Here is a 23453-nt window from a genome sequence, read left to right as displayed (position 1 = left end):
TCTTTCTATTCCTACAATTTAACAAGCTCTTTCTCACTTTAAGGCCTTTGCACAACCTCTTTTCTCTTAGAATGCTTTTCCTCCTGTTCTTTGCATGCCCAGCTCGTCTTCCTACAGATTTCAATTTAAACGCCATCTTGTCAGAGAGGCCTACCTTAATCATCTTGAAGTGAGCTTGACTTTATTTTTCTCTCTCTCTCTCCCTTGCTCATGTTTGTCATAGCATTTCCTTCAACTTAAAGTTATTATATTTCTTCACTCTTTTTGTTTGTATTCTCAAACTGAGGGAAGCTCTATGAGTCCTGACATCAATTTCTTATTTCCTTGAGGGAGAGAACTGAATGATTGGAGGACAGAAATGGGAAAGAAAAACTTCACTTATATCTTTTTATATTTTATGACAGTGAATATATAATTTATTCAAAAATAAATTATATTAAGATTAGCCTTTGGGAACTATTGCTTTTTTTTATTTCTTTGCTTTGTATATATGATATATTATACATGAAAAAATTGTAAAAAATAAATTGTATTAAGATTAGAAAAAAGAAGTCAGCTGTATTGGTCCAGATTAGAGGTGATGGTGGCTTGTAATAGGGTGATGGCAGTGGGGTTGGAAAGAAGTAAATACACTATATATCTAGGATTTCATGATTGTTTGGATTGAGGGGGAGGTGATGTTTGCATAAAGATGTTCATTACAGCATTATTTATATTAGTAAATAATTAGAAACATTTTAAATATTCACTGTTAGGGAAATAGTTAAGGAAATCATGGCACATCTGATTAAAGGGCATTCTGTTTTTTAAAAGAATTTATAATAATATGGGAAACTTCATGTTATGTTAATTAAAAAAACAAAATGTAAAAGACTGTATATAGTACGATGACCATGTAAATGCCCTGAAACTATGTACTATAAAAAATAATAGAAGAAACTTCCGGGCCAAGATGGCATCTTAACAATGTGCGCATTTTAGTTCGTCCTCCCGAACAACTACTAAATAACTAGACACGGTACAGAATAGCTCCTGGGGCCACGTCAGTGACCGGACACACAGTGTACCCCAATCTGGACCAGCTGCGAGCCCCCCCAGAACTGTGAGTTCTCCAAGCCATGGCAGCCGGTGCCCTCCCCCACAGGCTGCTTCCCAGAGGGGAAAGGAAAGAGACTTTACCAGCAGCAGGGGCTGAGCCCAACCAAATGCCAATTGTGGAATTAATTAACAAATTCTGACTACTAAAAATAGGCCCCCAGTCTATGGAGACTGTGCCTTCCCCAGGGGAGGGGTGAAGCCCAACTCAGGTGGAATCCCTCTCTCAAGGAATTCAGACACCAGGGCTTGGTAATTTGAAGCCATTAAAACCAGCCTACAACCTCTCCTCTGTCTCCACCACGCCTCCAGCCAAAGTTAAAGGTATGCATCATCTTATGCAGGTGGGACCTGCAGGCAGACAAGCACCACATACTGGGCAGGATAAGAAAAACAGAGTCCAGAGACTTCACAGGAAAGTCTTTCAACATGCTGAGTCTCACCCTTGGGGAAAACCGACACAGGTTTTCCTCCTGATAGGAGGCCAGTTTGGTCTGGGAAAATCTGGCTGTGGTCTATAATACCTAAGTAGACCCTCCAAAGTGTGTGTGTGTGTGGTGGGGGAAAGGCACCATCAAGCAGGGCAAGAAACAAGAAAACAAGAACTGAAAAATTCTCCTCTGTTAAACAAAACTAAAGCTAGAGGTACAGATAAAGCTGAATTGAATGTCAAAAAAGAGATAGACAACAAAGTCATCCAGCAAGAAAACCCTAGGTAAAAGAAGTACAAGCAATATCCAGGATAAACTGATTAAGGTAATTAAATGCCTAGACACCAGCAAAAATAATAAATCACACTAGGAAAATTGAAGATATGGCCCAGTCAAAGGAACAAACCAACAATCCAAATGAGATACAGGAGCTGAAAGATTTAATTCAGAATATACGAACAGACATGGAAAACCTCATCAAAAACCAAATCAATTGAGGGAGGATATAAAGAAGGCAAGGAATGAACAAAAAGAAGAAATCGAAAGTCTGAAAAAACAAATCACAGAACTTATGGGAATGAAAGGCACAGCAGAAGAGATGAAAAAAACAATGGAAACCTACAATGTTAGATTTCGAGAGACAGAAGATAGGATTAGTGAACTGGAGGACGGAACATCTGAAATCCATCAAGCAAAAGAAAATATAGGGGAAAAAAATGGAAAAATATGAGCAGGGACTCAGGGAACTGAAAGACAATATGAAGCGCACGAATATACATGTTGCAGATGTCCCAGAAGGAGAAGAGAAGGAAAAAGGAGGAGAAAAACTAATGGAGGAAATTATCACTGAGAATTTCCCAACTCTTATGAAAGACTTAAAATTACAGATCCAAGAAGTGCAGCATACCCCAAAGAGAATAAATCCAAATACACATACTCCAAGACATTAACTAATCAGAATGTCAGAGGTCAATGAAAAAGAGAGAATCTTGAAAGCAGCAAGAGAAAAGCAAACCATCACGTACAAGGGAAGCCCAATAAGACTATGCATAAATCTCTCAGCAGAAACAATGGAGGTGAGAAGACAGTGGGGTGATATATTTAAATTATTAAAAGAGAAAAACTGCCAACCAAGAATTCTATATTCAGCAAAATTGTCCTTCAAAAATGAAGGAGAAATTAAAACATTTTCAGACAAAAAAATCACTGAGAGAATTTGTGACCAAGAGACCAGCTCTGCAAGAAATACTAAAGGGAGCACTAGAGACAGATACAAAAAGACAGAAGAGAGAGGAGTGGAGAAGAGTGTAGAAAGGAAGACTATGAGTAAAGGTAAAAAGAAGGAAAATTAGATATGACATATAAAATCCAGAAGGCAGAATAGTAGAAGAAAGTACTACCCGTGCAGTAATAACACTAATTATTAATGGATTAAACTCCCCCAATCAAAAGACATAGACTGGCAGAATGGATTAAAAAATAAGACCTAATCTATATGTGGTCTCTACTCAAAGGCCATGAGAGCAAGGACACAAATGGACATTTGCACACCAATGTTTATAGCAGCATTATTTACAATTACCAAGAGATGGAAACAGCCAAAATGTCCATCAACAGACGGTTGGCTAAACAAACTGTGGCATATACATACGATGGAATATTATGCAGCTGTAAGACAGAATAAAATTATGAAGTTTGTAACAACATGGATGGACCTTAAGGACATTATGCTGAGTGTGATTAGCCAAACACAAAAGGACAAATACTGTATGGTCTCACTGATATGAACTGACATTAGTGAATAAACTTGGAATATTTCGTTGGTAACAGAGACCATCAGGACATAGAAATAGGGTAAGATATTGGACAACTGGAGCTGAAGGGATACAGATTGTGCAACAGGACTGAATATAAAAACTCAGAAATGGACAGCACAACACTACCTAACTGTAACACAATTATGTTAAAACACTGAATGAAGCTGAATGTGAGAATGATAGAGGGAGTAGGGCTGGGGCATAAATGAAATCACAAAGAAAGATAGACGATAAAGATTGAGATGGTATAATCTAGGAATGCCAAGAGTGTATAATGATAATGACTAAATGTACAAATTTAAAAATGATTTTGCATGAGGAAGAACAAAGGAATGTCATTACTGCAGGGTGCTGAAAATAGATGGTAATTCATATTTTAAAATTTCAATTTATGTGTGAGACTAAATCAAAAATGTTTATTTGGTACAAAATTTATATTTTGACTAGTGCATCTCCTAATATAACTTAATGTAGATAGTTGGTTGAACAACATAAGTACATGGAATCTTGGGTAGGACATTAGATTTTATTGGTTTGTCCAGAGTGATGCCCCGATGAATCCCAGAGTGATTTGATCAGTGAGTGGGAAAGTATTTGCAAAGTCCCCTTTGGGGAATGGTGAGAACGGAGGAAAATTCAACCTCCCCAAGTTGAATTATTGATATTCTCACAAGCAGTGCGGACAACAGAAGCCGTAGGCTGAGCCCCTAGTCTTGGGATTTGTTCACATGAAACTTAACCCCACAAAGAATAGGTCAAGCCTACTTAAAATTAGGCCTAAGAGTCACCCCCAAGAGAACCTCTTTTGTTGCTCAGATGTGGCCTCTGTCTCCAGCCAATACAACAAGCAAACTCACCACTCTCCCCGTCGACATGGACATGATTCCCAGGGGTGTGGGCCTTCCTGGCAATGTGGGACAGAAATCCTAGAATGAGCTGAGACTCAGCATCAAGGGATTGAGAAAAACTCTAGAATGAGCTGAGACCCAGCATCAAGGGATTGAGAGAAACTTCTTGAACAAAAGGGGGAAGAGTGAAATGAGACAAAATAAAGTGTCAATGGCTGAGAGATTCCAAACAGAGTCGAGAGATTATCCTGGAGGTTATTCTTATGCATTAAATAGATATCATCTTGTTATTCAAGATGTATCGCCTATTTTTTTCAGTTAATATCTCATATCAATAAATACAGAATAATATTTTAATTATACCATTATAATGATCTTTAATAATTTATTTAAAACTGTTCCTCAAAGTTGCATTTTTAGTTTTTTCCCCAATTTTTCACCCTGCATCTTTTGGCACTTGTCCTATTATTTTCTTAGGACAACACTGGAATTGCTGAATGAATGGATATATGTATTTAAAGATTCTGCCAAATTGTTCCTCAAAGTGTTCTGCCAATTTATTCTCCCAGGAATAGTTCATGAGTGCCCATTTCCCCATAACTTTCCCCAGTAATTTTCATTCCTGCCCATCTGAGAATTAGAAATTGGTGGGACTATGATTACTAGGGCGGTTAAACATTTTATATGTTTGTTGGCCATTTAGTGTTATAGATTACCTGTTTATGTCTCTTGTCCCTTGCTCCCCACCCATTGGTTGGTTCATGAAAAGTTTATTGACCAGAAATATGAACCATAAACCATTGAAAAATTTAATGAATAATAAAGACTTAGAGTGAGTTAGGAAGGAAGAAGGGAGAAGGAAGGACATTCTATTCAAGCTTGGAGGGTAAAAAATCTTATATCAAAGATTATAAAAGAAAAAAAATTAGCAGAAAACCCCTATTTTAATTGAAATTTTATGTGGAACTTATATATGAAACAGAAAAAAGTGGACCACAGTCATGACTCCTCAGTTTCCTCCTAGCGTAAGCATCTACACTAACCCAGCAGAGGCTAACTAGGCCTTACCTTGTTAATTTAAGTCTTCAAGAAAGTAAATCTAAAATCTACGGACATACAAGACTAATGTATTTGCATTCTAAAAAAAAATGTATTTGTATTCTTTTCATAAACAGTATGAAGAGTAAAAATCACGACTGTTTCCATAGAGTTCTCTACTTTTGAAAGAAAAAGGTTTAAGTGAGTGTGTTATGCTCATTTAATCTCACTATGGTAGGAACCATGGTATTCCCAATTTGGCTATCTAGTGGAATGTAACATATTCAAATTTCAAGTAGTGTACAGAAAAGGAACTAATATCACCTCTAAAGTGTTAGCTTTGCAAATCCATAATTATGAAGTACCACAACTCCTAATCTACTCCTCTAGACTATCCTTTCATTGAGGGCTAATACACCTAAAGCACAGCTACTCAAACATCTGCCATTTTAAACCCAGTGTACACCCATGTTCACCATCTTTAACCACCAAACTTGTTCCTCTCAAGCTCCCATTTTCTTGCAGCTTTATAATTATTAGTGACTTTCCTTTCTCCTGTTAAGCTCATCCAGCCACCCCCTCTTAACTAACTCTTCCCTTACAGGACACTTAGATTCATTGTTTCTCTACTTACATTGGACCCTTATTACCTCTGCCTGAATTGCAACAATCTTCCATCATGTACACTACAGCCAAATTAATTTTTATGCAGTCTAATGTCAGTTAGATCTGTTTAGCCTTCTAATCCAGTTTCTGGTCCAATCTCTGGTCTCGGTTTGTATCCTTTTCCAAAATATAGCATGACCCCAAATTTTCAAACATTTGTCAATGCTATACAAAAGAGGCATAAAAACTAAGCATCACTCATAGCTTTATGAATTTTCTCATTATTTCAGCATTCTGATCTCTCTGTCTCTTGGATGTGACTGTTAATAATTGCGACCTTGTTCTGGTGTCTTGTTTCAGAATAGTATTTACATTTTTCCTTTTGACACTGAAATGAGTGTGCCATATTATTGCCTGGTCATTTTGGTTCTTTGAGGGGAATGAATGTGGAGAAGTGTTTATTTGTAGGGGAAATAAAAGAAGCTATTAAATCATCCTACCTCATTCTTTCAAATGCATTCAAAGTACATCCTGAGTAGACTGAGAAAATAAAAGGAAGAGTTGTTTGGTTTTTTTTTATAATAATTATACTATCAACTATATTCCATAGTTTATATTAGTGTACACTCTATGTTGTACAGTTCTATGTTTTATTCTGATAATATATATACAACCTAAAATTTCCCATTTTATCCACTTTCAATTATACAATTCATTGGTGTGAATTACATTCACAAAGTTCTGCCACCACCATCACCATCCATTATTAAAACTTTTACATCATCCATACCACTTAAGCATTAATTCCCCATTACCCATCCCCATCCAGCTCTTGATAACTTGTATTCTAGCTTCTGATTCTATGAATTTGTTTATTCTGATTATTTCATATCAACAAGATCATGTAATATTTGCCCTTTGTGTCTGATTTCTTTTACTCAGCATAATGTCCTCAAGGTCCATCCATGTTGTCACAGGCTCAGAACTTCATTCCTTTTTATGGCTGAATAATATTCCATTGTAGGCCTATACCATGGTTTGTCTATCCATTCATCTCTTCATGGACACTTGTGTTGCTCCCACCTTTTGGCAATTGTGAATAATGACCCCATGAACATTGGTGTGCAATATCTGTTTGAGTCCCTGCTTTCAATTTTTAGAAGTATATGTCTAGAAGAGGGATTGCTGGATCATATAGTAATTTTATACTTAACTTTCTGAGGGTCTGCCAGTTTTCCACAGTAGCTGTGCTATTTTACATTGCCACCAACAGTGTTCAAGGGTTCTTATTTCTCTATATTCTATCTAACTCTTGTTATTTTCCATTTTTTGAAAATAGTAGCCATCCCAATGGGTATGAAAAGGTATCTCATGGTTTTGATTTGAATTTCCCTAGTAACTAATGATGCTGAAGAACTCTTCATGTGGTTATTGGGCTTGTGAATGTTTTCTTTGCAATAACATGTATCCAAGTCTTTTTTCCATTTTAAAAAAAAATTGAGTTGTCTTTTGTTGTTGAGTTATAGGGGTTCTTTATATATTTTGGTTACTAACCCTGATAGATATATGGTTTCCAAATATTTTCTCTCATTCTATAGGTTATTTTTTAATTTTCTTGATGAAATCCTCTGATGCACAAAAGATTTTAACGTTGATGAAGAGCCAATTATCTATTTTTTTGTTGCTTGTGCTTTTTGTATAAGTTATAAGAAACCATTGCTTAATATTGTATAGTTTGGGTTCTTATATTTAGGTCTTGTATTGGTTATGAGGAATTCCTCTGTTTACAAGGATCCGAATGCCCCCTCTTTTACCTTTGAAATAGATGTTTCCCCCTGACCTGGGCATTCTATTATATGTCTTAAGCAGGTAATCAAAAGCCCACTTTGATTTATTTCTTCACTGCTTTACATGTCAGCAAGCTACTTTTGCCTGCGGGGCAAGTTCTGGGAAGGTGAGCCAGAGACTCAGTATTCTGGTTCAGTTCTTCTTTATGCTGCCACCAGATAAACTGTCATGGATATGCAGACACCACAGAATGCTCATAGCGGTTATTCTGGTCTCTGGAACAGGGTCAAAGACCCACAATGATTGCACAGAGTAGGCTGGCTCCACACTGTGCCAGGGAGAGGATGGAGGAGGAGCCAGCTTCTCCTACCATTTTAAACTGTGTTTTCTTGATTTTTGCACTCACCCTGTTACTGCAATGCTCTGTTTTCCAGAGCTCTGGGAAAGATGGGTCTGCCAGGTTTAGGTAGTTGATCAAAGATTCTGTGGGGTAATAGAATCCTGGTGCATCCTTTCACCACCACTTGGCCAACTGGAAGACTAGTTTGTTTCTTGCTTTTAATCTCTCATTATCTACCTACTTGGGATATATGGCTTTCAGTTCAGAACGAACTCTTCAATTGCACAATCATGTCTACCTTCAGGTGCTCTTATCTATGGCAGATTCTCTCTCAACAATTTGTTTTTTAGGTGAGCCTTTCCAGGGCCACCTTGTTGCATATACCTAGGTGAAATCATTCACACTATATTCTACGTTAATAGTTTCCCACACTGGAACACATTATAACTTATGTTTTATATTCTGCTTTTTTCCCAAACCACAGCCGTCATTTTTTATCCAAAGCCGTGGCTACTAGATGTCCACCTGCAATCTCTAGAACCAGTCCTGGCCAGAAATGGGAGCTTAAGAAGTTCTCCGACTCGGTAAAAATTTCCCTCTGTAATTAGACCAGTGTTATCACTCTGATCTTCAGTTCTATTAACTGAGGTTCTTTCTAAGACCTGAATCCTAGCTCTGGTGCTTTGCATACTGTTTTGCCTTAGAACTCTGCCTAGGACCCTAGTCCTACAGAGATACTCACTACTTCTTGTTAAGACTCCCCAGTACCAAATGCTTGCTGAATTGCCAGCCAACTGTTGCTCACTTCCACGTACTTGGAATACTATTGGTATTAGGACTAGACCTATAGTTGGTCATGACAAACCTAGTGCCAGCCTCATCCCAGCAGAAAGGTAATCACACCCTTTGATCATTTCTTCAGTCTCTTCACAATGCTATTCATCATGCCTACAAATATCTATCTCAAGATGAAAGGGCATTTAATCTCTTTTAAAACAGGAAACACCAATAAAAAAAGTAGTATTCCAGATGTTATCTGATAATGACTACCATCTCTTTTGTTATGACTATTCTTTCATTAAGTGAATTAAAGTCACCTTGACTATAAAATCATCACACTTTTTAAGACTTTCTAAAAACATTTTTGCCATTTGGGTTACCTTATTTTCTGTTGGCTGAAAAAATATATGCTGATCTTATAATATGAACTGCTCTGAATCACAAAGCTAAATTTGGAAAGAAGAAATTACAAAAATAATTATATCAAAAATGATCAAAATTATCCCTAGTAACTATAATTATAGTATAAAAATGATTGACTTAATAGATTACCTGCCTGAGCAATTTGTTCAAATGCAAGAGGCAACTTCCTTACCATAAAAGGGTTTCCATATTTTCTTTTATTTTCCTTATTCTAGTAAGAAATCTCAGGTATATTAATCAATTCACCACTTCATTAAGTTATGCAAAAATCTATAATGTATATTTAGAATTACAACTGTAAAAAAATAAAACAATCAAGAACCCTTTTTGTTCTTAGAAAACTTTATTTCAGTTTAAACAAAAAAGTAAGTGTTATTTATGCCATTCAGGACAGATGGGAGAGTATGATCATCCTTCATAGCTATGTAGCTGGCAAACTCCAAATGAGTGATGTAATCTAGGTAAAAGAAACTTATTATTCTAGATTATATTTAACTCACAGCCTAAGATCATGAAAAGAGCTAATAAAAAAGTTCAGAAACAGATTTACATGAAATCACAGAAAAAACTGATAAAATGATGTCTAATACTTTGGGAAATTCTATTTCTAGCTAACATCCAAAGAATGAATTTTTAGACATAAAGAGGGGAACAGATGGTTCATATCATGAGTGTTAGAAACAATTATGTATACTTTCATCAGTTTAATATGATGATTAGGATTCAAGATGCAATTTAAGGACTAGATGTAGGCCCAGTTAGTCATCGCCAAAAATGTAAATCTTACATTTTTTCAGAGAAACATAAAAAATATGACTTCTTGGATCTTGTCATAATTTAATTGGTAAGCCCATTTTTAATATTCACCAAAAAATTAGACATAGTAGCATTGTTATATACCTGAAAAGGGGTTCAAATAGAATATTCTCATTAACAGCAGCAACTAAGAAATCTAATCAATTTACAGATTTTACTTCTGACCAAGTAATGTACTTTCAGGTATTTCTTTGAGCCTGCCTTATGTTAACAGGTATAACTTGCCAGACAACCACATCACTGATGTCCAAACTCTCCTTCCACTGTTTTTATTTATGTGTTTATCTATCTATATCTATCTATATCTATCTATCTATCTATCTATCTATCTATCTATCTATCTATCTATCCATCTATTTATTTATTTCTAAGATATACCTAGAAATAAAGAGACAACTCAGATTAGCTGTAACGGCCTTACAATTTTTGGTTTACTAATCAGTTGATCTTATTCCATTGAGGGCTAATGCCAAATTTACCAAATAGTCTTTGATTGCAGAATTATTTATAATAGTAGAATACTGCATCATATACAGAAATCTTGATCAATTATCTTCTACTTACATCTCATAACCAATTATCTTTCTAAATAAACTATTTCCAAATGTAAAATAAGCAATATTATTTAAAATAAATATGCAATATATAGTTTCTACATTCTCAGACAGGCTTAAAAATGAGGTAAGAAAACTTAAGTGATTAAACCTTTTACCATTTTAGAAATGGCTTAGGGAAATGATGGTGAAAGACTTTTTCTTAAGTCTTTTGATGTTTTCTTTGAATGTCTTTGAGTAACTCTTTTTCTACGCTGAAAAATTATGTAAAAAATCCTTAAGCTTTGTTGGATAGTCTGTCATCACCCCAGTTGCTCCCAAATCAAAAGCTCTTTTGTATTCTTGTTCTTCATTTAGTACCCAAATATACACCTGAAAATCAGAATTGTGAGAAGTATGAGAAGAAATGTTAAAGCATAAAATTATTTTTATAATAGCATTTATCATTGCAATCTCTGCACACTTTTAAATAACCTTTTAAACTTGTAATTCTAAGAAATCATTAAACCCTTTTAAAAAGTTTTACTTTGCTCATTAAACATGCACTGTCTCACCCCTCTGATTTCAGCTATTATGACATATAAAAATGGCAATGCTTTATTATTACCTGTAAAGCAGAGCTCAAGGTCTTTATTTGTAAGTCAGTAGGGCAGCATCATCAGAGTCAGTAAGCAGATTAAATCATTGAAAAGTTCCTTATCTTCACACTTGTCTTAAACTGGTAAACCATGCTCTTTCCAAAATGCATCATTCCAGAAACTTACCTGTATACCTCGAGCAGTGAGGTGGTCAAACAGAGCTTTCCTCATTAGTAGTCTAAGCAAAGAAAAGCAAAACAGATTTAGGTACACCTTAGTCCTAGCTGGCAATTCAGAGTTTAGTAACTCCTACTTAAAATCAAATTCTAATACTTTCAGTAATATATGCAATGATGTCAAGTAAAAATGGCTGCCATGGATGCATTTTCATGTCTTAACTTTTGGATCTCTTTTCACTGCTGGCTGCTGGTGGCCAACCAGAATTTCCTTTGTATTCCTTGAGGTCACTAGATCCTCAGGAGACCCATTCTTATTGTAGCAGCTCAAGGGACAAGAGGCTTTCTCACTTTCCCTATTGGAACCATAGTAAGAGTCAGGAACAGCGGGGAAGTAATATTTTCCTAATTTTCCAAGTTAAAATAAGGCTGCAGGTGTCGAAAAAAGATGGTATAGGGGAAAAAGTACAATAAATGCAAGCTAGGTTCTATAGTCAACAGTAACATTGTAATATCCTTCCACTGAGTGTAAAAAAAGGCATTATGCCAAAACTAAATGTCAACAGGCAGTGTATGTGTGGGGTCATAGGGAAGGAGTATGGATTCTTTGTGGAAGAAAAGGAAATATCTTCATATAGATCATGGTGGTGAAGGCATGTCTATACACTTAGGTTGGACTGTATGATAGGTGAATAAAACTGTTTAAAAATGAACAGAGAGAAACAAGTGTAGAGAAAATGTGGAGAAAGGGATGTACCTATTCACCGTCAGTAGGGACTGAGAGGTGCAGCCCCCTTGGAGGGCAGTGTGGTGGTTCCACAGGAGGTTAGGGGTGGAGTTGCCATATGATCCTGAAACCCTGTTGGTCAGTATATACCTGGAGGAACTGACTGTGGGGACATGAATGGACATTTGCACACTGGTGTTTATAGCGGCAGTGTTTCAGATCCACAATGGATAGAGGTGGCCTAAGGGTACAACAACTGAGGAATGGAAGTGGGAGCTATGGTGTATATATACAATGGACTACCGAGCAGCTGCAAGAAGAAATGAAGTTGTGAGGCATGCATGAACCTTAACAACTGCATGTTGAATGAAATATCAGGAACAAAAAACAAATATAATCATGCCTCAAACATATGGACTAACTATAATATAAAAACTCAGTGAACTGGGTGGCCACGGTGGCTCAGTGGCAGATTCTCGCCTGTCATACTGGAGACCCAGTTTTTTTTTTAACTTTTTTTATTAATTAAAAAAAAATTAACAAACAAAACATTAAGATATCATTCCATTCTACATATACAATCAGTAATTCTTAATATCATCACATAGTTGCATATTCATCATTTCTTAGAACATTTGCATCGATTTAGAAAAAGAAATAAAAAGACAACAGAAAAAGAAATAAAATGATAATAGAGAAAAAAAGATTGTACATACCATACCCCTTACCCCTCGCTTTCATTTACCACTAGCATTTCAAACTAAATTTATTTTAACATTTGTTCTCCCTATTATTTATTTTTATTCCATATGTTCTACTCTTTTGTTGATATAGTAGCTAAAAGGAGCATCAGACATAAGGTTTTCACATTCACAGAGTCTCATTGTGAAAGTTATATAATTGTTCAATCATCATCAAGAAACATGGCTACTGGAACACAGCTCTACATTTTCAGGCAGTTCCCTCCAGCCTCTCCACTACATCTTGAACAACAAGGTGACATCTACTTAATGCATAAGAATAACCTCCAGGATAACCTCTCGACTTTGTTTGGAATTGGAGACCCAGTTTTGATTCCCAGTGCCTGCCTATGCCAAAAAAACACCTCAGTGAAGTCAAGAGCATGGGTTTTCAGGTTGGGGCCTATTGCAAAGGGTCCTAGATTGTAAGCTCTTATAGCAGTCACATATAATGAGGAGTTGTAATTGTTATTTCTAAATTCTGAGATACTAAGCTGTTCCTTTATAACCTGGTCGTTCCCAGAAACTTTTGAGGATTCATGTGACACCTGAGACTCAGAGTTGGATCTCTGAAGCTATGAACGTTGGCAGTACCCCATACAGGAATTGTTTAAAAAGTGGAAAAAGTGTTCAGACTTAGAGTAGAGATATGAATGAAGCCGATCTGGATAGGACTAAGGTATATCAGAATACAGGGTACAGCATGATATCGTCCATATTTTAAAACTTCAATCTCTTTGTGAGACTAAGAGGGGAGATATTTATTTGGTGCAAATTTATATTTTAGGTAATACATTTCCTAATTTAACTTGTGTGGTTAGTTTAGTTGAACATCATAAGTATATGGAATCTTGAATAGGATGTGAGCTTTTGTTGTTTTGTCCAGGTTAATGTGGTGCCGCAATATATCTCAGAGTAATTTGGACAATGAATAAAGAAATATTTGCAAAGTCCCCCTGGGGAACTGCGGAAAGGAGGAAATACTCAACTTCCCATTTGGAGAATTTCTGATATTCCCGCAAGCAGTAGGGACTACCAAATCAATAGGCTGAGCCCTCAATCTTGGGGTTTGCCCTTATGAGACTTATTCTTGCAAAGAATAGGTTAAGCCTACTTAAAATTAAGCCTAACAGTCACCCCCAGAGAACCCCTTTTGTTGCTCAGATGTGGCCTCTCTCTAAGCCAACTTGAAGGGTGAACACACTGCTCTCCCTCCTATGGTGGGACATGACTTCCAGGTGTGTAAATCTCCCTGGCAATGTGGGACAGGAATCCTGGGATGAGCTAGGACCCAGTATCAAGGGATTGAGAAAGACTTCTTGACCAAAAGTGGGAAAAGAGAAATGAGACAAAATAAAGTCTCAGTGGATCAGAGATTTCAAACAGTTGGGAGGTTATCCTGAGGTTATCTTACACAGTATATAGATATCCCTTTTTAGTTTATAGTGTATTGGAGTGGCTGGAGGGAAGCACCTGAAACTGTTGAGCTGTGTGCCAGTAGCCTTGATTCTTGAAAACAACTGTATAAAGATATCATTGACAATGTGACTGGGTGATTGTGAAACCTTGTGTTTGATACTCCTTTTATCCAGTGTATGGACAGACAAGTAAAAAAATACGGATATAAATAAATAAATAATAGGGGGACAAAGGGTAAAATAAATTGGGTAGATGGAAATACTAATGGTCAGTGAGAGGGAGGGATAAGGGGTATGGTATGTATGAGGTTTTTTTTCTTTTTCTTTTTCTGGAGTGATACAAATGTAGTAAAAAATGAGCATGGTGATGAATACACAACTATGTAATGATACTGTGAGCCACAGATTGCACACCATAGATGGAATATATGTGTGTGAAGATTTTTCAATGAAAATATATTAAAAAAATAAAAAAGAGGGAACCATTTTGGAAAAAGCTTTAGAGACACCAGAATTGACAGAGTCAACAAAATTGATATAGCCCCAGGGAAGCCACTGAAATAGCCTGGAGAGAAAGCTAGCAGACGTCACCAGGTACCTTTCTAGCTCAGAGAGAAGTCCTGAATATCAATGGCCTTCAACCAAGGTATCTTTACCTGGATGTCTTAATTTGGACATTTTTATATCTTTGCCTTAATTTCAACATTTTCACAGCCTTAGAACTGTAAACTTGCAACTTAATAAATTCCTCTTTATGAAAAGTAAAATAAGATTAAAAATAAGGCTGCAAACTCTGATCAAGTTCTATAACATCATAGTTCAGTTACATCATGGATTAAATAGTCTTTTGAGAGTTACCTTAGAAACTAATGTCCGTTAATCATACTATCTTACACATAGGAAGAAAAAAGCATTTTTTAGTTTTAAACAACTGACTTATAAGTGAACTTTAGAATATAAATCACTTGAGCAAGATAGGAACTAACTGTACTGGAAAGATAAATATATATTTTCTCTATTCTGGTTACCTCCACTAGAATTAGTAACAGTAATTAGAAAGCATGTGCATCTGACACCCAATTAAAAGGTGTCCTTGAATACTAGAAATTAAATCAGGAATAAAGGGGAAAAAAGGAATAAACACAATGGTATAGAGAAAAAGATAAAACTAGTTTTCAAAGACTCTGAAATAGGAACTAAGTTTTAAAAAAAAGGTCTTGATTTAGGACTGTTAACATTTTTAATAGTTAGGCTCCATTTTAAAGCAAAATACAACACAATTTCACTTTGTGGGTTTTATCTAAAAATAAACTCAATATATCTTAGGAATAAGGTTCTTTTGAGAAGTGTACCATTAAGTAATATGCAGTTTTATATATACTGCATTGCTTTATGCATATTTCTTTCCATCACATTTTTGATTGTGGACTAGCAGAAACAGCAAATAAACAGGAGGGAGTGGTTTCTTATCCCAGCTCTGATTTACAAGCTAGATAACTGCAATTAAATCATTTAAATTGGGGTGGGTGGGGGCTCAGTGCACCTATGAAGCTGAAGAGATTATCTAAAGATTATGCCTAAGGTTTTGTGATAAATAATTAAGCAAATTCTAAATTATTCATACATATTCATTTGCATAGCAGGTGCTCAATAGGTCCTTGTTACAAATTACATGTGAAAAGATTGCACTAAATTAAAAGTATAGTATTTAATAAATATAGCTAAAGCAATAAATTCTACATCAAGAAACTAAAAATCTTACATATCAGAAAGCCAGATGAGAAACTTTTGACTTCTTGACATGGTGCATGGTTCTTTTAGTCTGAGGCAAAATAAAATTGGAATTAGAAACAAAGGAAAATATGTAAATAATGAAGAACAAATTTAAATATGAAAATGTATCTTGCATTTACTATGTACTCAAAAATATTTGTCAAAGGACAAAAAAGTTAAAATAAAACACAGTTGTGTTCTCTCTTTCCACTGATCTCAAGTTAACTTTTTGCTATTACTATTGAAAGGTAAAAAGAATAAAAATATCTTTCCAGAGATCCTGTGTGTCTCATGTCTCAGACAGGCCTTTCTTTTTCGTAAAACTTTTCTTCTGCTTTGTCTGCTATAACTTAGAATAGTAGGTTTAAACACACTAAATTCTACTATGGTTTAAAAGACATTTGAGGGTGCATGTGGTTCAGTGGTAGAATGAGCACCAACCATGAGAGACCCAGGTTCAATTCCCAGCCCATGTACCTGCCATACCCCCAAAAAAGGATATTTGAGGTGTTAAATATGAGGTTAATATAAAGCATGTTGTTTCTTTCCATTTCAGTTTGAAGACATGGGCCCTGTCTTTTTAAATGATCTATTCTACTGAAAGAGCCTGCTTGATTTTTAGGTTTTCCAGTCTGTGCTAAGTTCTTTTTTCAAATCTTTTTGAAGTCTAGAGTAGTACAACTACCCTTGTTATTTACTTTGGGCTATTCCCATAGGAAATCTCTGATTTCTACTTTGAAGATCTCTGAGACTTTTTCAGCACATGGTAATTTCATTTTTCCCAGATCTTCATTTCTTGTTTCCTTTCTAACTCCTCCTGTCTACACTCTTAAGATAATTCTGAGAGGCAACATTATTCTAAAAATTCATTTTTTCCTTTATCCCTGAATTCAGTTTTTATTAGAAGCTCTGTGAAGAAACAGCTTCTCATTCCGGGCCCAATAGAAACCCCTGGTTTTACTTTCAGGAATTTGGTATTTCAGTATTAATTACTTTTTCAAACAACATATTAATATGTTGTTACAGGAAGTATCCCCTGTCTTCCATGGAAATATTAAACACCCCCCCAGAACACACACACACAAACATTATTCTACCTGTCTTACTCCATAATCGTGTTTTTAGAGGAAAGATTAAATCTTTGGAGTTTGTTCATATTTCTGTATTTCAATAATATTTGCTGCTGTTTACATGGAAATAATCTAGAAAGCATAATAGTCCATTCCAGGCCAGAGGAAAGCTAAGTATTTTAGGAATAAATTATACGGAATCATTTTTAATCTAATGGATGAAAAAGTTACTCTGTAACAAGAAAGATGTTTTTGTTGTTTTGTATGAGAAATGGCTACAGAGACTGCTAATAAATATAATTGGGATGGGTAAAGTAAAACATGCTCATCACTAAGAAATTCAAATTCGATAACAGGCATGAAATGTAGAAGCTAAGCACAAGGGTACTGACGAAATTGCTTTTTTTACCAATATTTTTTTTTTTTTTTTTTTAGAAGGAAGGAAGGATAGAAGGAAGGAAGAGAGGAAGAAAGGGAAACATCTTTTAAACATTTTCTTGTTTTATTGTATTTTGTTTCTCCGTTTTTCGTTACATGGGCTGGGGCCGGGAATCGAACCGAGGTCCTCCGGCATAGCAGGCAAGCACTTTGCCCGCTGAGCCACCGCGGCCCGCCCTTTACCAATATTTTTAAATAACTATTGTACTAATGTTCAGCTTGTTTTTTTAAAGTTGTGTTTGGGGGATGAAAAGTACTTTAATGCAGTTCATGACATTAAATGAGCTCTCCAGAAGATCCAAATTTCTTTGGCATGACTCAGTTATTATTATGAATCCAGGGCTAGAAATCATATTCTAAATATGCAGAATTTTGAGATGAATCTATCTTTCTTTAAAAATGATGATAATAAAGATGTTAACAATATAAGCATCCATTTATTGAATGCTTACTATTTTCCAGGCAAAGCTAAATGTTTTACATATTTTTATCTTTGTAATAAATTAGTGAGTGAAAAAGCAAGGCTTTCTACCTAATAGAGAAATTATATAAATATAGAAGTATCTTATATAAAGTAACTACCGTTTTCTCTCTTCATTTCCAAAGGGTTTTTTGATGTAGAGGTGGTGGTGGTTGTTTTTCTTCCTAAATGTATTGACATTAGTGGTAATTTTGGAATTCAATGAAATTTTTGACTAGGTATACTTGTTGATGAAGTAGAAAGTAGGAGAAGTTAAAGGGAATTGCTAGCTCGTGTCAGAATAAAATAATCATGTTTCTACAATTAAGCTCAATTCTTTTTACCTGAGTTATGAGTATAAAGGCAGAGAAAGTCATTGTTATTTGCAATGGGTCCACATTAAGTTTTTATAATCTTTTACTATTCATTTTAGAAAATGTCTCAATTTTATCAAAAAAATATTATTAGTATAGGTCAACTAATAGAATATGGAAATAACTATAGAAACCTAGTCTTTATCATTGATACTGACATTAATGAGTATTTATCTTAGTTCTTCTGTAATTAAGGAAAACAGTAACACTTACTTCAATATGATAGAAGGCATTGGAATTTCAAAAAACTGTTCTCGAATGGGCACAAAAGGCAAGAGGCCAGTGAAGAACAGGCCAAGAATGAGCAGAACACGTTGTAGACTGAAGAGTATAGGAATATCTGAATTCTATAAAACACAAAAAATATTGTTACTTTACAAACCCTCAAATAAAGAGGATTATTTCGCAATCCTCGAAATTCCCCAAGACTATATATTTTTTCATTGTGAAATATAACATATATACAAAAAAGCAATACATTTCAAAGTACATTATAGCAAGTAGTTATAGAGTAGAGAGTTTGGTAAGGGTTATAGTCCCACAGTTTTAGGTTTTTCCTTCTAGCTGCTCTAAGATACTGGAGACTGAAAGAAATACCAATATAATGGTTCAGCAGGCATACTCATTTGTTAAATCCTATCTTTTCTGTTATAGCTCCTCCTCCTCCTTTGGTCCAAGACTATATTCTAACACCTGTTATAAGTACCCCCGAATTATGAATAGCCATTTACAAACATACACTTAGAAATGGCTAGTCTTTACAAGTAAGTCAGGATCTTGGAACCCCATAGCATGATTCATGTTACTAAAGTTTATCAATTCCCTTCTCTCTGCTATTATTGTACTTCCACAGTTATAGTGTATTAAGAAGAAATTATTTATTGACTTACCACATTGCCTTCCTATCATGCTGCTAGACAGCCAATAGCCGCTAGAACTAGGATTAAGGGAATAAGTGCTATTTACCTTTTACTGTGGAATACATTTTTTTCCAAATACAGAATTTTACAAATGAGGGTTAGTTTCAGAGAGTAGGTCATGAACACCTGCCAAAACTATAATTTAACTGTAATTCTATACAATTATAATTTAAAAAGTAGAAAGTTGCATTGCATGTGCCACCAGGTTCAACAAGTGAAAAAGACTGCTGGGGGAGGAGCCAAGATGGCGGCTTAGCAAGGTGTGGGATTTAATTCATCCTCCAGAACACCTGCTAAATAATCAGGAACAGTACAGAACAGCTCCTGGGGCCACATCAGTGACCGGACACACAGTGTACCCCAGTCTGGACCAGCTGGACTGGCTGTGAGCCCCCGCAGAACTGTGAGTTCCCCAAGCCACAGTGGCTGGCGCCCCTCCCCCACAGGCTGCTTCCCAGAGGGGAAAGGAAAGAGACTTTACCAGCAGCAGGGGCTGAGCGCAACTAAGCTTCAAGTGTGGAATTAATTCACAAATTCTGACTACTAAAAATAGGCCCCCCCCAAAAAAATAAAATAAAATAAAAAATAAAAAAATAAAAATAGGCCCCCAGCTCAGGTGAACCTGGTCAAAGTGGAGGTCGCTGATTTTTGCCCCAGCGCTAATGGGGCAGGGCTGACGGGAAAAAGAAAAAAAAAAAAGAAAAGAAACAGAGGTTTTTATGGCTGTGCTTCTACAGAGGCTTGGCTGCCCTTGGATACAGGGCAGGGCTTCTCAGGCTGCAACTGCCCCAGGCATAGGCAGAAATAAGCTTGTTTGAGAGCTTCTCTGGAGCCTGAGCCTTCCCAAAAGGGAGGGGTGAGGCCCAACTCAGGTGGAATTCTTCCCTCAAGGAATTCAGACCCCAGGGTTTGGTAATTTGAAGCCATTAAAACCAGTCTACAAGGAATGCTTGCCTGTGATGCCAGAGGACCTGGGTTTGATTCCTGGTGCCTGCCCATGTGAAAAAAAAACAACAACAACAACCCAGCCTACAACCTCTCCTCATCTCCACCATGCCCCCAGCACGGAGAGTCTGCCAAAGTTAAAGGTACCGCATCATCTTATGCTGCTGGGACCTGCAGGTAGACCAAGCACCACATACTGGACAGGATAAGAAAAACAGAGCTCAGAGACTTCACAGGAAAGTCTTTCAACCCACTGGGTCTCACCCTCAAGAAAAACTGATGCAGGTGACTCTTTCTTCCTGACAGGAAGCCAGTTTGGTCTGGGAAAATCCGGGTCTATAATACCTAAGTAGACCCTCCTAAGGAGAGGGGGGGAAAGGCACCATGAAGCCAGGGCAAGAAACAAAAAGACAAGAACTGAAATTTTCTCCTTGTTAAACAAAGCCTAAGCTAGTAGTCCAGAAAAATCTGAAATTAATGTCAAAGAACAGACAGAGAACAAATTCATCAAGCAAGAAAACTCTAGGTAAAAGAAGTGAAAACAATCTCCAGAATAAACTAATTAAGGTAATTAAATGCCTAGATGCCAGCAAAAAATAACAAGTCACACTAGGAAAATTGAAGATATGGCCCAGTCAAATGAACAAACCAACATTCAAATGAGATACAGGAGTTGAAACAATTGATTCAGAATGTACAAACAGACATGGAAAACCTCATCAAAAATCAAATCAATGAATCAAGGGAGGATATAAAGAAGGCAAGGAATGAACAAAAAGAAGAAATTGAAAGTCTGAAAAAACAAATCACAAATATATGGGAATGAAAGGCACAGTAGAAGAGATGAAAAAAACAATGGAAACCTACAATGGTAGATTTCAAGAGGCAGAAGATAGGATTAGTGAACGGAGGATGGAACATCTGAAATCCGACAAGCAAAAGAAAATATAGGGAAAAAAATGGAAAAATATAAGGAGGGACTCAGGGAACTAAATGATAATATGGAGCACCCAAATATACATGTTGTGGGTGTCCCAGAAGGAGAAGAGAAGAGTAAAGGAGGAGAAAAACTAATGGAGGAAATTATCACTGAAAATTTCCCAACTCCTATGAGACTTAAAATTACAGATCCAAGAAGTGCAGCATACCCCAAAGAGAATAGATCCAAATAGACATACTCTAAGACACTTACTAATCAGAATGTCAGAGATCAAAGAAAAAGAGAGAATCTTGAAAGCAGCAAGAGAAAAACAATCCATCATATACAAGGAAAGCCCAGTAAGACTATGCGTAGATTTCCCAGAAGAAACCATGGAGGCGAGAAGACAGTGGGATGATATATTTAAATTACAAAAAGAGAAAAACTGCCAATCAAGAATTCTATATCCAGCAAAACTGTCCTTCAAAAATGAGGGAGAAATTAAAACATTTTCAGACAAAAAAATCACTGAGAGAATTTGTGACCAAGAGACCAGCTCTGCAAGAAATACTAAAGGGAGCACTAGAGGCAGAAATGAAAACACAGGAGAGAGAGGTGTGGAGAAGACTGTAGAAATGAAGATTATCAGTAAAGGTAAATAGAAGAAAAATTAGATATGATATATAAAATCCAAAAGGCAAAATGGTAAAAGAAAGTACTACGTGTAAAGTAATAACACTAAATGTTAATGGATTAAACTCTCCAATCAAAAGACATAGACTGGCAGGATAGATTCAAAAACAGGACCCATCTATATGCTGTCTACAGGAAACACATCTTAGACTCAAGGATAAACATAGCTTGAAAGTGCAAGGTTGGGAAAAGATATTTCATGCAAATAACAATCAGAAAAGAACAGGAGTAGCTATAATAATATCCAACAAATTAGACTTCAAATGTAAAACAGTCAAAAGAGACAAAGAAGGATACTATGTATTAATAAAAGGAACAATTCAACAAGAAGACATAATAATCATAAATATTTATGCACCAAAGCAGAATGCTCCAAGATACATGAGCCAAACATTGAAAACACTGAAAAGAGAAATAGACACATCTACCATAATAGTTGGAGACTTCAATTCCACACTCTCAACAATGGACAGAACATTTAGACAGAGGATCAATAAAGGAACAGAGAATTTGAATAATATTATAAATTAGCTAGACTTAACAGACATTTATAGAACTTTACACCCAACAACAGCAGAATACACCTTTTTCTCAAGTGCTCATGGATCATTCTCAAGTATAGACCACATGCTGGGTCACAAAGTAAGCCTCAGTACATTTAAAAAGATTGAAATCATACAAAACATTTTCTCAGATCATAAAGGAATGAAGTTGGAAATCAATAATAGGCAGAGTGCCAGAAAATTCACAAATATGTGGAGGCTCAACAACACACTCTTAAACAACCAGTGGGTCAAGGAAGAAATTACAAGAGTAATCAGTAAATATCTCAAGGATAATGAAAATGAAAACACAACATATCAAAACTTATGGGATGCAGCAAAGGCAGTGCTAAGAGGGAAATTTATTGCCCTAAATGCCTATATCAAAAAAGAAGAAAGGGCAAAAATACAGGAATTAACTGTTCACTTGGAAGAACTGGAGAAAGAACAGCAAACTAACCCCAAAGCAAGCAAAAGGAAAGAAATAACAAAGATTAGAGCAGAAATAAATGAAATTGAGAACATGAAAACAATAGAGAAAATCAACAAAATCAGAAGTTGGTTCTATGAGAAAATCAATAAGATTGATGGGCCCTTAGCAAGATTGACAAAAAGAAGAAGAGAGAGGGTACAAATAAATAAGATCAGAAATGGAAGAGGAGACATAACCACTGACCCCACAGAAATAAAGGAGGTAACAACAGGATACTATGAACAACTTTATGCCAATAAATACAAGAATGTAGATGAAATGGACAACTTCCTAGAAAGACATGAACAACCAACTTTGACTCAAGATCAAATAGATGACCTCAACAAACCAATCACAAGTAAAGAAATTGAATCAGTCATTAAAAAGCTCCCCAAAAAGAAAAGCCCAGGACCAGATGGCTTTACATGTGAATTCTCCCAAACATTCCAGAAAGAATTAGTACCAATCCTGCTCAAACTCTTCAAAAAAATTGAAGAGGAGGGAAAGCTACCTAACTCATTCTACGAAGCCAACATCACCCTCATACCAAAGCCAGACAAAGATATTACCAAAAAAAAAAACAAAAAACTACAGACCAATCCCGCTAATGAACAGAGATGCAAAAGTCCTCAACAAAATGCTACCAAATTGAATCCAGCAACACATTAAAAG

At 36.0% G+C, this 23453-nt stretch overlaps 1 protein-coding gene across 2 annotated transcripts in view; it reads right to left on the bottom strand.

Moving 5' to 3' along the window:
- Positions 1–9513: 9513 nt before the first annotated feature.
- GDPD1 (glycerophosphodiester phosphodiesterase domain containing 1) overlaps positions 9514–23453 on the bottom strand; it is a 61757-nt gene continuing 47817 nt past the window's right edge. Inside the window, exons 7-11 of one of the 2 annotated variants that reach the window (XR_013177665.1) lie at positions 18504–18637; positions 15938–15997; positions 11301–11352; positions 10695–10908; positions 9514–9623 (exon numbers count right to left, since the gene is read on the bottom strand). Coding sequence is in view for 1 of the 2 variants with exons in the window: in XM_077164971.1 (XP_077021086.1) it covers positions 10786–10908; positions 11301–11352; positions 15938–15997; positions 18504–18637 (369 nt within the window). In the remaining variant the exon portion in view is untranslated. Of the gene's footprint in view, positions 9624–10673; positions 10909–11300; positions 11353–15937; positions 15998–18503; positions 18638–23453 lie in introns of those variants that run through there. The other variant, XM_077164971.1, reaches the window with a different exon arrangement.

The sequence above is a fragment of the Tamandua tetradactyla genome, chromosome 6, assembly GCF_023851605.1.
Source record: "Tamandua tetradactyla isolate mTamTet1 chromosome 6, mTamTet1.pri, whole genome shotgun sequence".
Classification (NCBI taxonomy): Eukaryota; Metazoa; Chordata; class Mammalia; order Pilosa; family Myrmecophagidae; genus Tamandua; species Tamandua tetradactyla.
Note: the sequence above shows the minus strand (reverse complement) of the source record. Positions and strands in the feature narration are given on the sequence as shown.